The sequence below is a fragment of the Bombina bombina genome, chromosome 5 (assembly GCF_027579735.1).
Source record: "Bombina bombina isolate aBomBom1 chromosome 5, aBomBom1.pri, whole genome shotgun sequence".
In the NCBI taxonomy this organism is placed as follows: Eukaryota; Metazoa; Chordata; class Amphibia; order Anura; family Bombinatoridae; genus Bombina; species Bombina bombina.
The window spans coordinates 749,884,473-749,902,641 of record NC_069503.1 but is presented as its reverse complement, the minus strand read 5'-3'; the positions used below and the strand labels follow the sequence as shown (position 1 = coordinate 749,902,641).

Sequence of the window (18,169 nt, the reverse complement as noted above, 5' to 3'; positions counted from 1 at the left end):
GAGATTGTTGAACATCTCATGTCATAACCATAGGCATTAATATGGAGTTGCCCCCCACCCACCTTTGTGGCTGTTTCCACCACACCCATTACTAGATGCATAAAATTCAGCAAATAGCCATAAATTCTCCATACACTAATGGTAGCAACACAATGGTTTAAATGTGGCACTCTAATAAGATTCCACGTTTATCTGCAAGTCAGTTTGTGAAATTTCTGCCCTTCTAGAGCTGCCCTGGTCAACGGTAAGTGCCATTATTGTGAAGTGGAAGCATCTAGGGGCAACAACAGCCCTACCACTAAGAGGCATTACACGCAACCCCACAGAGCAGGGCCACTGAGTGCTAAAGCATGCAGCATGTAAAAATGACCTATCCTTTGTTGTTTCACTCACTAGACAGTCCCAAACTGCCTGTGTAAGCAGCATCAGCACAAGGACTTACGTCAGGATCTTCATGAAATGGGTTTCCATAACTGAACAACTGTATACAAGCCTCACATTAACAGGCACAATGCTAAGTGATGGCTGGAATGGTGTAAAATACCAGCACTGGACTCTGGAGTAGTGGAAATGTGTTTTCTGGAGTGATGAATCCCGCTCCACTATTTGGAAGTCTGATGCCAGGAGAACTCTACCTACTGGAATGCTTGCTGCCTACTGTACTGCAAAATTTGATAATGGAAGTAAATTAGAAAGGCTCTTAAAACTGCTTGCTCTACCTGTATCATGAAAGTTTATCTTTGACTTTAATTTCCCTTAAACCGGATTCCCTGTTTGTGCTATTTGCATTCTGACATTGTTTTCAAAAGACTTAAAATAGCAATTGTGTTTGGATTTATTTATTAAATCAGAGCAAATACTAAATATGTACTGTATATAATTGTATAGAATATCTACAAATACTCACCAATTTCCAGCAATCAAGAAGTATTATTATTTATTTAAAACTATCCTGCAAACTGTATTCATAGTGATATATTATTATTCATCTTCTGTGGTTTGTTTTTCTGTTTAAATCAATTTCCAGTATGTAGCTGCGAAAGGCCATTAACGGTTATATTCAGAGCTAACATGCTCTGCACTTTGGGATGCATGTATTAGTGCTACGTGATTTGTCTGATCATGATTAAGTTGAACATGCACACACTATCAACGTAGTTTGAGCTGCATGCTGTGTACTGTACACCAGTGATGTGCTGCTGATTTTGCTGAGGGGGAATCAGTCATTTGTAATGCTGGGAATAAAAAAAAATAATCTATAATGGTAACACAATTTTTTTTTACATCCAAATCCATTAATTGATGCACACGGCATAAACTTTGGGGGACAGGTACGTACATGTAGGGTGTACCACTTTATGATTGCAGAAATAACACATCAAAGAACCTTGAGATTGTAGCTGGTGACAGAAGTAACAAGACACAGGATTTCTAACATTTTGGGATCAATTATCTAAACCACACCAGATCAGAAGTGTTTTTTTCATGCCGACCCTTGCAGGGCCTGCCCTGATGGAATTATCTTAAAAAAGGGAAGTCCCTGCGAGTGGTGAGATGTCTCCTATTGAAATTAATGGAACTCACTGGAAAGGGAAACTTTACTGTGAAGGGAAGGTTAAAGTTAGCAGTGAGTAGGGGGCATACTTAAAAAAAATAAATCCTGCAGCCAAAACAAATCACATTACTATGTTTTATGCACATAGCATCTTACAATCGCCTCTATTTTCAAATGCATGTGTTTTCTATTAGGGAATTAAGTATTTTGCCAAAACCTCGCCACTTTTTTATTTGCAAGAAAAAAATCTTTAGAGATGTAGGGATTTGAGAGAAAGTTTTATGCACGCCCATGGAATGCCCAACAGATAAAATATGAAAGAGATAGAGATTAGAGAGATTAGAGAGATAGAAAGATAAGATAGAAAGAAAGATTTCTCAGTAGGGTTGCTAGGTGGCCAGTATTCAACTGGGCAGTCCAGTATTTTAGCAGGCTGTCCAGTAAAATCTTCACAACGATACTGGACACTTAAATGGTCAGTCCCTGTGTGTTTGGTAATCGTAACATATAATTGTGGCTAAAAGGAGCGCTGAGAAAACCTAATATAGGAGTCTCTGCTGGGTAGAGGCAGAGACTCCTATATTAGGTTTTCTCAGCGCTCCTTTTAGCCACAATTATCTGTCATTTTATAAGATCTGGTCAAGAGATCTTGCATATAGGAGCTAAAGTAGTATCACTCATTGGCGCTGGAGACTTATACATTTCTATACTCTCCACTGGTAATCGTAACATACCTCCTATGCCACAATGTACCAATTTTAAACAACTTGCCAAAATTTGCTTTATTCTCTTGGTATTCTTTGTTAAAAGCTAAACCGAGGTAGGCTCATATGCTAATTTCTAAGTCCTCAAAGGCTGCCTCTTATCTCACTGCATTTTGACAGGTTTTCATAGCTAGACAGTGCTAGCTAATGTGGGCCATATAGATAACATTGTGCTTATTTGTATGGAGTTATTTATGATTCAGCACTATTTGGCTAAAATTTGTTGTATGTCAAAAGAGCTGAAATAAGGGGGAAGACTGCAATAGCAAAGATACAAGGTAATTGCAGCAGTAAAAAGTATATATTGTTATGCAAAACTGGTGAATGTGTAATAAAGGGATTATCTATCTTTTCAAACAATAACTATTCTGGAATAGACTGTTCCTTTAAGTACCAACCTACGCATCAAAAACATCATCAGAGCATCAGTCTCTTGAGTTAGCAAATTCTATCTTTAATTACTCAACAAAACAGCTTTAAGAGAAAGAAACCATTTAGATTATGTGGGTAGAACATGGTTAAAAAAAAAAATCCAAAATACAGAAATTTCTATACCACATTTTATATCCAACATAATACTTATAACCCTCTATTCTCTAAGAGGATTGACACATCTGTTTTATAGTTAAGAACCAAACATACTTTTAGGAGCCAGGCAGTGGTATTTGTATTTGTATATAGATATATGAAGAATAAACCAAAAATAAACCAAAAAGTTAGGTAAAATAACTAGGGGCCAGTGGCTCCCTGGCTCCTGGGTATGTTGAGCCTTGCCTTAAACTACCTTAAAAGGTTTCTCCCCCTTCCTGAAATCTACTTCTTAGTGATTGTCTATCACAGAATAGAGATGTAAGTAAAGTATACTGGTTATTATTTAGCTAGGATATGGTCAAAATATAAAAAAATGTGTATCATTTTTATTTAGTTTCTAGTTATCATATATTGGCTCTCCTAGCTAGTACTCACCAGTCTTTGCTTAAAAATTAAATCCTCCATTGCAGTTCTATATGCTGCTTATTAAAGTAAAAGAAAACAAGGCAGACTATTTGTTTGGCAAATTAATCAAACCGGTAGAAAAAGAAAACGTTTAATGGTTAACATTAGAATTAAAATAATTTATATTGTTTCACTGGTTTAAAACTAGTTTAACCCTTTGAGTGCTAATGACGGCTCTGAGCCGTCATTAGCACCAGAGTGGGAAACTCTGTGACGGCTCAGAGCCGTCGCTAGCACTCTCCCACCTTGAAGGAGATCTGGGGGCTCCCACCCGTCCTACCCCGGCGATCGTGCCTGTAGAGTGACAAGCATCGCCGGGGCTTCCCGTTTTGCGTGATGACGTCACACGCAATAACGTGATGACGTCACAGCGCAACTTTATTTATACTTAACAATGTTAAGTATAGGAGCAGGGGGCATGCTGCTTAGAAGCCTGTCTTGGGGGTCTGAAAAAAATCTAAAAAAATAGTTTAAAATAATAATAATAAAAACATTAAAAAAATCTTGGTGGGAAAGTGCTTAGCACTCAAAGGGTTAATAAGCATTTCATTCAATAAATTTATGGAATATTAATGGAAAAACAAACACATATTTAAAAAATACAAACCATGAGAGTTAAAATATTAGTATTAAGCATTCCTGGATTTTTAATTCCATAAATTACTAATTAGAGTGCAAAAAAGATAGTTACTTACCAGAACTTTGTTTTCAACTTTATCGCCCTTGAACTCAAGTTTTACCTTCTTTCGCACAGCAATCTTAATTTTTCTTCCAATAACATCTCGAATGCTCTCTGAAAATATAATGAAAAATTATCACAACAAAGGCAAAAAAACTAAAAAAATTTTTAAATATATTTATAGGGAGTGGGGGGGGGGGGGGGAATTACATAGTAACAAATTATCAAATAAAAAAAAAACTTTTCAAAATCAGAATACCTTTAGAGATCAAAACAGACAAAAAACAATACACCTAGATTTTAAGATCCTTCTGAATTAAGTGATTGCGTGTTTTGAGATATATATATATATATATATATATATATATATATATATATATTTTTTTTTTTCAAAAGAGGCTTAGATACAAGGTAATCACAGAAGTTAAAAGTATATTACTATAACCACGTTGGCTGTGCAAAACTGGGAAATGGGTTATAAAGGGATTATCTATCTTTTTAAATAATACATTCTTTTGACTTGACTGTCCATTTAACTTTATGTAACTATCTGCTCAACTTTGTTTTATTGTTAGGTATTTATTATAACTCAGTTATAGCATAGGCGGCTCTACCATTAGGCCAGAATAGGCTATCACCTAAGGCCTCGCTTAAACAGGGGTCTCACAGTGTGTCTATCTGCAAATTAGGTTTTTGGTTTTTTTATGTGCAGCATGCGCATGGCATGTAGATGCATGAAAAAAAAAAACAGTTGGCTAGTTGACATAGTAGCATAGGAAGTGCTGTGAGCTCTGTCCTTGACATTCTGCCAGTACTGAATGACTACATGTTCCAAAATGCAGTGCTGCAAGAGGAGAGGTGTAGCCGAGGAGTTATAATGCACATTCTCCTATCCTTTATGTCTAAATGCCTCTACTGTTGTCTCCTAACCGTCTCAAAACAGGAGTTCCATGTAGGGCAGATATGGTGTGGTGTGTGAATCACACACAGTAGGTAGACATATGCAGGTGTAATTGAGAGAAGGAGACTAGCCTGATCAATTGAAGAACCTAAGGATATGAGATCTAGTCACATGCAGGGAGCATGGGATAGACCGTTTGAGGGAGCTCTGTGGATACTCCGGTCTGTAATGCTGATAATAAAATAACCTTTTCCTTTTAACGCTCTCACTCTGAGTGGGCAGATCTGTCTGATTTAAGCATGGAGCTCAAGGAGTAAGTGCAGGACAAGGGTTTGATGTGGGTACTGGACATACAAAAGGGTTGGAAGTTTAGGGTTTTATCTGAGGTCTATTTTGGGTATCTAGCTGATTTGAGTGTTTAGGGCCAGGGGTTAGATTTTTTGTGTGCATAGAACTTACAGAGCAGCTTCTGTGCCAGGAGCCATTCTGATCTGTTCTCGGAGTTGAATAAAATAAATAAAAAATAGCCTAGCCTAGTATGTCAACATCAATGTATTATTCTGGCATAGTTCTAAAGTCTTCCCCTTTAGAGCAGTATTTTCTTATTCTGAAAAATTGACCCTGAGGTAAATATTATTTAAACAGACTAACTCCTTCCAAATTATTGTAATGTCATCAATGTAGAACAAAAGAACCAGATAGACGTAAAGGAGGATTAAAAACAAAATGTAGGAATAGGTAGTAGAAGATGAGGTCCTCTACCTTTACCTCAAGAAAGATTGATATTTAGGCTTGAGCTTAATTGTTGCGCAGACAGATTTTATGGTCTAGCGGAGACACTGATACAAGAGACTGATTTGGGAGCGACTTTGGGAACGAATTCAGATTGAATATTAGCCAAAACCCACAGGAAGGGTTTGGATGAACTTTATTGCATCTAGGGACAGATTTAAATGAAATTTAGAGCAATTCATATTTAGATTTATTTGGTTGATGTTTGCATTTTGTTTTGTGTCGAGGGGCCTCATATTTGAGCCTTGCCTAAGGCCTCACTAACTCAAAACCCACCTCTGTAATGTGGCATTATTATGTGGTTGTGGGCAAACTACATACTACTATAAATAATATATCTTATAATACACACATCTTATAATACACACTGCCTTTATTATTGACCATCTTATGCCATAGTTTAGCACATAGAATTGGTTGTGTATATAAAACTAGTTATATTACTCTATGTATGCTTTTCATAATCAGAATACTATCAAACCCCACAAAAAAATTAGGATAAAATTGGAGAAGAGTCATTGAAGCAAATTAGAAAAAAAGAAAAAAAAAAGTAAAAAAAGAAAATAAAAAGAAGATTTAAGAAGCCGAGCAGCACATTTGATCTTTTAAATATAAATTCCTAAACATATTTACAGTTTCGGTGTTACCTATGTTTTGTTTATATTTGTTTCTATAAGCTATTTTGTAAAGAAACTATTTTAACAATAAACATTGTAAACAAAGCTTCAATGAGACAAGAGTTAGAGCAAGATAACAAGTGGAGCGCAAAATAAAGCTTTTGTGAAAGCCATATTTGCGCTGCACTTAGCAATTACAAATTGGCCGCAATGCCAACGCAACCTCGCATTCACATTGCATGGAACAATTAAGCTCATGAGAGCGCGCTTCCATAGGCTCAAATGGTAGCCTTGTTTTCATGCTGTGAGACACGGCAGGGAACCTAGCGCAGCAAAGGGGGTAAGTCAAGCAGCGATGGGCAGCAAATGTTAAATATATATGTATATGTTTATATACATATATATTTATTTATGTGTTTATATGTGTATATACACATAAATATATAATCATATACATATATATTTACAGGGAACACACAGTTCCCCATAGACCGCAATGTAAAGGCACTTTTTAGTGCTGTTTTGCTTCTAACACCCTACATCCTCTACTTTTAACCCTTAAATACTGCTTTGTGTAATTGTTTTTTTTTTTGTAATTTTATTATAAAAAACTGCAAGAGTCCTAAATTTGGGGACATTTAGAAAATTAACCAGACATCTGATCTCTGGTTAATTTTCTAAGAGACAATTGCTACCACAAGCTCATAGTAGCAATAACCAGCCACTTGTTATTTATCGCACTTGTTATTTATCGCACCCCTTGTTTGGGCGCTCAAATAAGTTAGTGCTCCACTTGTAATCTAGCCCTTAAATGGGTTGTATGATTCTAATTACATTAGAGATAGCTCTGTAAAGTATTTTGTTTTTGAAATTTGTAGATTCATGTTTGGTATATTATTAAAGGGACAGTGAAGTCATAATTCAACTTTCATAATGCAATTTTAACCAACTTTCCAATTTACTTTTATCATCACATTTGCTGTTCTCTTGGTATCCATTGTTGGAGTCTAAATCTAGGTAGCCTCATATTCTGTCTTCTACTTAATAGAGATCACTGCAATATGTATTATTTATCATTTTAAATATATTTAGCTTTTATCTTTTTACACATTTGTGCAGTGTTCATTACTTCATGTCAAAACCCTAAAAAGAGGATGGGGACTCTGCAGGAAGGTTTATCTAGCCTGAAGTCATAAAACTTCTGGAGTGACATGAGCTGGTTTACTATAAGAAGAATATACTAGATAACAGGGAGTCAGTTTTGCCCATGATTAGGTCAGAATGTATCCTAAATTGCCAAAATTTCTAAATGCTCATTTGGCAAGAAAACAGGTACGTTGCTTGTAGTTTATTTACCTTGCGGATTATAGCTACTTCAGAGCTATGGTTATTTGGTTAACTGTTACATTGAGAAAGAGAGAGAGAAAAAAAGAAAGAGAGAGGAAAAAAAAAGAAAGAGAGAAAAAAAGAAAGAGAGAAAAAAAGAAAGAGAGAAAAAAAGAGAGAGAGAAAAAAAGAGAGAGAAAAAAAAAGAGAGAAAAAAAAAGAGAGAGAAAAAAAAAGAGAGAGAAAAAAAAGAGAGAAAAAAAGAGAAAAAAAAGAGAGAGAAAAAAAAGAGAGAAAAAAAGAGAGAAAAAAAGAGAGAGAAAAAAGAGAGAGAAAAAAAGAGAGAAAAAAAAAGAGAGAAAAAAAAGAGAGAAAAAAAAGAGAGAGAGAGAAAGAGAGAGAGAGAAAGAGAGAGAGAGAGAGAGAGAGAGAGAGAGAGAAAGAGAGAGAGAGAAAGAGAGAGAGAGAGAGAGAGAGAGAGAGAGAGAGAGAGAGAGAAAGAGAAAGAGAGAGAAAGAGAGAGAGTTCATAATAAAAAATACATTATTTTCTATGTGAAGAACATAAGAATGCAAGATATGCTTTTTGCGCATTGCGTTTCTCAGTTAAGATCTTAACGTGGTTGGGTTAGCGCAAATGAGAACTTAGTATCCTTATGGCGCGCTATTGAAATATTACATATAAATATTTAAAAAAAGTAATATAAATTATTAAAAATTAAACATTCTGTAATATGTATTATTGCAAATAATCCATAGTGTGTGTCTGTGTGTATATATATAAATTTTTTACGCTATGTTTAATAATTTTTAATAACTACATTAAAAAAAAAATTCATGTAATATAAGCGTGGGAGCGATAATTAGCGCTCCACTCATAATCTGGCCCTCGGGCCTCTAATAGGTGCAAACCCTCAGTGAATGCACTTGACTGACAGGAAAATGTATACATGGTGCATACAAACCAATCCAAACCTTGCAGGGCCCAAGTGGATTAAAATCTTAGTTGTGTTTTGTGTAAGGAAATGTCTAATTTTAGAGATGTTTTTAAAGTGGAAGCGGCAGGCTTTAGCCAAGGACTGAATGCGAGGAGTGAAGGAAAGGTCTGAGTCAAGTGTGACCCCCGAGACATTGGGCATGCGGGGTAGGGGTAATGATGGAATTATCAAAAGTTATAGAAAATTTGGGGGTGGAGCTATTGGAAGAAGGGGGAAAAAATAAGATCACATCAGATTTAATAGTAGCTAAGCATAGCACCTTGTATATCTTGCAGAGTGGATTTGCATATTATTCTGGAACTATAGAGAATGTTCCTTATGTAGTCATAATTAGACAATGTATTAAATATTTCTAACATACAAAAACCCTGCACAAGAATGAAAAACAAACAAGTAAATAAAGCTTCTGCTAGTAACTTAACGCATGAAAAATAAGTAACTGGCAAGTTACCACACACTTAAAGATATAAATAAATTATTATCATCATCAATCAGTTATAAGATATCTATACAAAGGCAAATATACCTCAAGAACACTGTTACAATGTATTCGTTATATAATAAATTATAGAAAATAAGAGCACAATTTATTAGGAAACGGTTACAAAGGCCATCCCCAAGATTAACATAAGCAGAGTCTGAAGGTTATTAGAACAGATTAACATCTTGGTTGCTGCAATTGTTTTTTGATGGCATAACACCTCCCACTTCTTTCTTTATTTGGAGCAGCCAATCTGGACTAAAGTCTCAAAATCAAAGTGCTTTACACTGTCAATCTAAATTATTTGGCTTCAGCAGAAATGATAAACTGCCATTTAGAAACAGGTAATGTGACAAAGTTATGCTTCTGCAGTCTCTATTGCTCTCTTTCAGTTTTGAGGACTGGAGAAATCCACAATTTTCAAACTAATGTCATGAAAAGGGAGCAAAATAAGTAATGAAAGTATACAGAGTCTATGAGTACACCACACATTGCTGAGATGTGTCAAACTAAATTAATCTGTAGAATCTATAAGGCTATGTGCTAATACAAGGACTTTGTCTTTACCAATTTGGAAATAAAATAATATTTTAATATACAAAACAAATCATAATTATTTTACAATTTCAAAATGTTTACTAAGTTCCTCTTCATGTTCAGCTTTCTAGCAGAAGCCTGAAGGTTTTGTGCCAATATTGACTGGTATTTGGAACTGTTCATAATTCCCTCTACCTTGAATAAGGCCCCAGTTCCAGCTGAAGAAAAACAGCCCCAAAGCATGATGCTGCCACTACCATGCTTCACTGTGGGTATGGTGTTCTTTTGGTGATATGCAGTATTTTTGTGCCAAACATATCTTTTGGAATTATTGCCAAAAAGTTCAACCTTGGTTTCATCAGACCATAACACCTTTTCTCACATGCTTTTGGGAGACTTCAGATGTGTTTTTGCTAAATTTAGCTGGGCTTGGCTTCCGCCTTGCCGTCTACGCCAAAGCCCAAACATATGAAGAATACTGGAGATTGTTGTCACATGTACCACACAGCCAGTACTTGCCAGATATTCCTGCAGCTCATTTAATGTTGCTGTAGGCCTCTTGGTAGCCTCCCAGACCAGTTTTCTTCTCGTCTTTTCATGAATTTTGGAGGGACATCCAGTTCTTGGTAATGACATTGTTGTGCCATATTTCCTCAACTTGATGATGACTGTCTTCACTATGTTCCATGGTATATCTAATGCCTTGGAAATTCTTTTGTACCCTTCTCCTGACTGATACCTTTTAACAATGAGATCCCTCTGATGCTTTGGAAGCTCTCTACGGACCATGGCTTTTGTGTAGGACGCGACTAAGAAAATGTCAGGAAAGACCTACTAAAACAGCTGAACTTTATTCAGGGTAAATCAGAGGCACTTTAAATTATGGCAGGTGTGTGATGACTCTCTTATTTAACATGGTTTTGAATGTGATTGCTTAATTCTGAACACAGCTACATCCCCAGTTATAAACAACACTTATGCAACCACATTATTTTAGTTTTTTTTTTTTGTTTACTTCCCTCCACCTCAAAGATTTCAGTTTGTTTTTCAATTGAGTTGTGTAGTTTATAGGTCACATTAAAGGTGGAAAAAGTTCTGAAATGATTTATCTTTGTCTAATTTTTTTACATCACAGAAACCTGACATTTTAACAGGGGTGTGTAGACTTTTTATATTGTGTGTGTGTGTATGTGTATATATATATATATATATATATATATATATATATATATATATATATATATATATATATATATATATATATATCAGGAAAGGTTATGGAGATACATGGAATACAACTATAAATGTGATCGTTGTTATATTTGTATGCACTTTGACAAGATTGAAAAAATATATATTGACCCTGATTGATTTAAATTTCTAAACATACATAATAACCTTTAGGTTTGCCTTTTCAGCTGGTCTACAATGGCCAACAATATCACACAATCTCAAAACTAAATTCTGGGACATGGATTTGACAAGATGGCAAAGTCATATTATAAAACTAGAACTTTATTAAATGTGTGTAATAATGACATTTATGTGCATTAAATTAAACAGAAAAATCTTTGATGTTTTTCTTTTTTCTTTTGGTGGTCATTGGAGTCTGTTACTTTACTCAAAAGCTGGTCTAAAATGCCAAAAATCAAAATGAAATGACAAGTTTTAAATATAAAATGGGAATGTCATGAAGACCTCATGATTTAAAGAGACACTCAAGTCAAAAACTTTCATGTTTCAGATAGAACATGCAATTTTAAGCAATGTTCTGATTTACTTCCATTAACAAAATGTGCAATCTTTTTATATTTACACTTTTTGAGTCCCCAGCAAGAATTATACGTATTTGCATTTGTGATTGGCTGATGGCTGGCAGAAAAAAAAAGTCTATTAATTTCAAGGTCAGGCTAAGTGATATTACATTGTCTTTTTATCATGCAAATCTACTGTATTTACTGGTCCTTTAAGGTTGTGAGGGGTTGTTATTTTTTCCCTCTCTGTGTTAAATTATTTTGTTTCTCCATATGAGCATTTCCCTGTGGATATCCTTAATAATCAGGCACCCTTTTACTAAATATGTTCTAAGTTTCACATGACAGCATAAAGTGACAGAAAACAATGTCCTGTATCAAGGCAGAAACTGAGGTGAAAAAATTACAGACATGTCAAGTTTGGTGTCAAGTAATCCTCATGATGTCACAAGGGGGTTGTGTATATGGGTATATGTACTGGATATACATAAATAAAAATTATTTTATAGCTTTAGCCAGGACTGCAGGGCTTTTTATGGCCTGCCATAAAAGAGGAGAGAGGAGTGGCTACCTTCCTTGCCCACTCTGGAAAGGACCCGGTCACAAACAATGGAAAAAAAATGTATTTAAATGGGATTACAGCAACATTTTTTGTCATTCTACATAGGAGGCTGTTTGACTATTGTTTATTTAATCTCCCTGAAACAGAGCGTATTCTTTTGGTAAAGTTATAGGTTATGTCATATTTCTCATTTTTAATTTTAAAAATAGTTTCTTTTTGCATCAATGCACTTTGACTTCTTTTTGTTCATAATACAAATGTTCAATTTTTGGCTTTGTCTAATATTTTAACCACATTACCAATGAGACTGTGCTTTTTAGATTGATTTTTACTAAAGTTTTTGGATTTTTGACCTGTTAGTCTGGGTTTTTTCTTAGGATTTCACATATAATAATTTCCAATTGGTGGCAGAAGAGGCAGTTTAGTGTGGGTGGCATTAAAGAGGAGTTTGGGTATTTTTCTGGGTCTAGTACAGACAAGAGAGTGTTTAACTCTTTCACCCACAAAACTAAGTCACAGGCTTGCCTGGAGTGGCTAGACTGTGACAAACTGATTAAGGGGGAAGGGTCTTTCTGTGGCAAACTTAACCCTGTACATCACAAGTAATATTATTCTAAAGTACTTTAAACACAAAATTTATTGTGGTCAGGGCCACCATCAGAGGGTGACAGGGGTGACTAAACCACTCTGCACAGTGTGAGACAGACTTGGCACTTAAGTTTGTACAGTGTGTGCCTGAGTCAGATGGCAGATCACTTTCATGTGCAGAGGAGGTAGGACTTATTTAGCAAATGTTTTTTTATTTCTTTGTGCAATTTCGGATTGGTAGTAGTTGTATGGTGGGGCCAGGGGTCAATAAAAATATTTTTTTTAGCAATATGCAGCAGTGTATTTATGATTATTTGACAATGCTGTATAAATTATATATTTAAAGCCATGCAGAAATGTTTCCTCCTCAATACACAAATGGTAGGTGCCCTTTTGGCAGATATGAGTTGTTTGTTTATATATATATATTTAATTACATTGCAGTTCACTGCCCTTTATGCAAGGACTTTCCAGATGCAAGGAGGTATTTTATCTAAGATTTTTACATCTGCATGAAATGTTATACTCTGCATGAAATGTTATACTGCATATAATGTTATATGAAATGAATAAAGTGCACATACGTTTTATTCACTTGGTCAAAAATTGCACATGTCAAAAGGGGGGGGGGGGGCTGATCAATGGTTAAGTCAGGGGTCCCAAAATTTCTAGTAGCAGCCCTGATTGTGGTTACAGCGACATTAACACATTTTCGAGACTGTATTATAAAATGTATAATAATGGGTAGTAAAAAATATTTGCAATATATTTTCATTATTGTTTTCACCTCCTTTTTCTGTTCCATGGATATTCTAGTTTAGAGAACTGGATATGCACAGTGCAAATTTGAGAATCCTAAACCTGATTTTATACATACATACTTGATGTGAGCAGGGAAGGGATAACAAAACATATGGCAAGTAATGTAATTTTGACTAATATAATAACAGTGACATAGCTAAATAACCCAAGTAGTGGGTGGAGCTTGGCCATTAAAAAACAATTGGAGCAAACAGGGTGTTGAGCTGTTCTGACACTTTTCCCACTAGACCTGCATGTTAATTTTCTGTATCACTACATAATAATCTTATAATTAGAAGGTGATCACTGAAAAACACTGTATATAGACTTCAACACATATTGACCTAGACTGTGTGCACAGTAGCTGTGCACAGTAGCTGTCCATCGTAGCAATTAGTGTTGAAAAAAATTAGTTTGCTACGGGGCTTGTGGCCAGACCCCTATTCCAAACAATAATATAACCATTTTATAATAGGTTTTTTCGGTATTCTAAAAATATACATTTGGTGAGGAAAAAACAAAAGATGAGTGCCAAAATGTATGTCCGCTCGTTTTATTGGATCCGGGCCTTAAAGTACATTAAGGCGCTCCCTTTGATGCGTTTCGTGCATGCGCTTCATCAGAGACTTCTATTTTTGCCTGTTTTAACATGCATTTCTTAGCTGTTTACATATTTTTCTTTTCTCAATGTTAAAATGTCTTGCACATGCTCAGTTCATGTGTTAATAAACCTTTTGTTTTTTATAAAACTCAAATCACATTTTTAAACTACTAAACTTGTACACAAGTATCTGTGATGTTTTACTTTTGGCTCTTGCTTCCAGGCTGGTCTCTGAAAAACAATTAGGAAACCTTGAAAGCCATCAATACACTAAAGTTTTGTGTGTTTTTTGTTTGTTCATTTACACATTGCGGTTTTTACGTTATGTTTTCTAAAAAAAAAAAAATTGTCTTGTTTTTTCAAATTTATTAGGCAGCTGTCTTTATTTATTGGAATAGCTTTGGAAAAAAAAAAAAAAAGAAGGAAAAAAAAAAGTGAAGAACAACAGGTACTATATGATTTTTTGGAATGAAGGCCTTTATATAAATACATTTGTAAAACAACATCACTCAAAGATGCAGAAAGTCCACCTTAGGCACTGCTTAAATTTGTTCACAAACAGAAGTTCACTACATTACACAAAACCAGACTACAAATATTTTTGTAACTTTAGGAATTATCTATCTGAAATACAATACTACTGCAATACTATTGAAGTAAAAAAACAAGTGCATTGGGTTGGGCTGAAATATTTAACATTTGGCAGCAAATCCTGTTTTAGCTTTCCATTTAATAAAGATATTGTGTAGATTAGTAAACAAGCCTTGATCTATCATAGGTGAAATGAGTTCAGAAACAAGGCACTATACAAAGCATCTTAAACGGAGATTTGCTTGACATAAATACAAATGTTTTGTTTAAGGTTTAAACTCTTCTAAATACCAAATGTCAATTGTAGATGAAAAGGTACACAATAATAAAATAATAATTAGAAGAATTATAATAAAATAATAATTAGAAGAAAATAATTCCACTTCTCCAATGGTTATCTATAATGTGTACCTTACAAATTATAAAGCCCTGCCCCAAAAATTCTTGGATGTTTGCATGGCATATGTTAAAGTTTTTATACTTCAGGTCACATGTTAAAGGGATATTTAGTATGTAAATATCTCTCTCTCTCTCTCTCTCTCTACACATAAATATGGACACACACATTTACATAAAATACCTACACACTTACATATATTAGATTTATTTATATTATTTAAACATAATATACACTATATGGACAACTGTATGAGTGGCCACTCCTACTAATTATTGAGCTCAGTTTTTTCAGCCACACATTTTGCAAACAGGTGCATAAAATCCAACAAACGCTGGCAGTACAATAGGTCGTACTGAAGAGTTCAGTGATTTTAAACATGTCACTGTCATAGGATGCCACCTTTACCACAACAAGTTTCTGAAATTTCTTCCCCAGTTAACTGTAAATGATTTTATTAGAAGTAATAGCGTCTAGGAGCAACAACAGCCCTGACACAAAGTTGTAGACCTCACAAGCTCACAGAGAAGGAGCCGGCATATCATCTGTTGCATTATTAACTACAGGAGGTCCTAACTTCCTCTGGAAGCAATATCATCACAGAAACTATTCACCAGGAGCATCATAGAATGGATTCCCATGGCTAAGCAGCTGTACACAAGCCTTGCATCAATATGCGCAATGCCAAGTGTTGGATAGAGTGGTGTAAACAGGGGTGTGGAAAATCTACTTTTCCATGTGACTAAAGTGGTAGCCTAATCTAATTGTCCTAACACGCAAAATTATTTAAAAGTTTTTGAAAAAGGTCTTTATTGACAACAGCCCAGAGACAGACGTAACAATTTAATATTGTCATCACTGATACCCCACATCATACTCCTATACTGTACCCCACCCATCCCTTATCTTACTCCTATACTGTAGCCCACTCACCTACCCCTCATCATACTCCTATACCCCACCCACCTACCCCTCATCATACTCCTATACTGTACCCTACTCACCTACCCCTTATCATACACACACCTACAAAAACATTTGCACGCATAACCACACGCACATGGACATACATATACACAAAGAGATATATACACGCACACGCAAAAAAAGGTATACACATACATAGATAAATATATTCCCAAAAACATAATATGCATGCACACAGAAATACACACACACAAATATAAACAGAGAGACACACACACACACACACTTGTAAGGGAAGGTGCACATCTGTAATCTGTGTGGACCGGTACACGCACATGGATGGTGAAAGCTGTAATACAAATAAGTACACCTGAGGCAAACAAAAACAAATACGCACATGCATGTGTAGGGGGAAGGGACAGGACATATCTGAGCGAACACACAAAAATACAAACACCTAGAATAAAGTGTGTATACACACACACACATGCATGGGTGGGAGAAGCTACAGAAAAACATACATCGGCAGCAAAAACAGACACATGCATGGGTGGGGGGGGGGGGGAAGAGTACCCAAATACACAGCTAGATAGGGGAAGGATACCTGAAGAAGTGGTGAACACATACACGTATACACCTGGACGGAACATACATTAAGAAGTGGGTGAACACACACACATATACACCTGGGGGACACATACCTGAGGAAGTGGGTGAACAGTGTCAGACACAAATACAAATATTCAGGGCATCATTACTGCTGATCAGGGCAGATGGCCTCCCAAGTCTTACACACTCCACTCACCATGTTGCAGGGAGGTGAACAGAAGTGGCCCTAGCGTTAGGCCAAATAGGCTGCTGCCTAAGGCCTCGCTTGGATTACGAAAAAGGAGGCTGTTAATTGGCCGTCTTGGATGTCAAATTAATGGACCAATCAAGTTACACAGAGGGTTTGTCAATCTCGAGACTGACACAACTAAAATTGAAACTAAAACGAATCAGGATTCACATGGGGAAAGCAATTGGACAATAGATTCTTCTCTGTAAGAGAGGTAATAAAGTGTTAGATACTTGTACCAAATTGTAATGGCCAGGTCTTAATCATAATATGCATGTATTATTTGTTTTACTTTTAAGCTCAGTTTCACAATCGTAATTAGAGAAGGTGAACTTACAATGAAAATTGGCTTTATTCCCTATGGTGTCAGCTGTACTTATAAATAAATAAATCTTCTTAAGATATCAAGATATCATTAGGTTCAGGAAGTCTGTGTGTGTCTGAAGGTGTGTTATAATTTTGTTATTTTTCTTTTTTCTTGTTAAGAGCTACTCTTTTAACCCCATAATAATAATAATGATGGAGAGTTTTCAATAACTAAGGATGTTATTTATCAGTTTTGAAATGCTTTGGCTAAACAAGGATTCTCAAAAATTCATGTACCCTCAACCATTTTTGTTTCTCAGGATAAAACATTTTCTGTTTGTATAAAGCATTATTAGGGATCTACTAATGTAAATATGTTCAAAAGAACTGTACAATAAAAATGTAATGTATATATGTGTGTGTGCTTGTGTATGTGTATTCCTATAAAAAAAATATATATATATCCAAATTGGATTTACACAATAAATGGAGAAATATATCACAAATTCCAAAAATAAAACTCCAGCCATGCCTTTGAGGAGGGATAAAAAACAAAAACCCTTGCAGGAAAACGCACAAGAAGTTTCTTTTAGAAGCCCAGATTTGAATCTGGAAAAACAACTTACTATCAGTTGGCAGACTTAATTCTGCCACAATTTGAAATAATAAAGGGTGAGATTTCAGAGCTTTCAAGCGAAATAAAACAATTCTCAAATAGACTAATAGAGGTAGAAAATCGAATTTCGAGTATTGAAGACAGACATTTTAAACAGGAAGTCGTTCTGGACTCGCACTCTGAGGAGATTAAGGTACTAAAAGCTAAAATTGAGGATCTAGAAGATAGGTCCAGGAGGAATAATGTGCGTGTCATAGGACTACCAGAGTCAAGAGAATTTGAAGACCTCTTACTATTTAGCACTCAGACATTACCAAAACTATTAGGCCTACAAGGAGCAGAGGGAGGACTTCAGGTAGAGAGAGCACATAGGGTAGGCGTGGCAAGACAGTCAAAAGATGGCAGTATGCGACCAAGAATGGTCATGATAAAGTATTTAAACTTCCAAGACAAAGTTAAAATCATGCAGAAATATAGACAGGCCCAGATACTTACTATAGATACCAAGCAGATCCTGTTATTTCAGGATTATTCAATAGAGAC

At 35.4% G+C, this 18,169-nt stretch overlaps 1 protein-coding gene across 3 annotated transcripts in view; it reads right to left on the bottom strand.

Annotated features, from left to right (window-relative positions):
- Positions 1-18,169, bottom strand: part of CARMIL1 (capping protein regulator and myosin 1 linker 1) — a 668,567-nt gene that overhangs the window by 639,003 nt on the left and 11,395 nt on the right. For all 3 annotated transcript variants that reach the window (XM_053714815.1, XM_053714816.1, XM_053714817.1), the window contains exon 2: positions 4,011-4,108. In XM_053714815.1, coding sequence (XP_053570790.1) covers positions 4,011-4,108 — 98 coding nt within the window. The remainder of the gene's footprint in view (positions 1-4,010; positions 4,109-18,169) is intronic.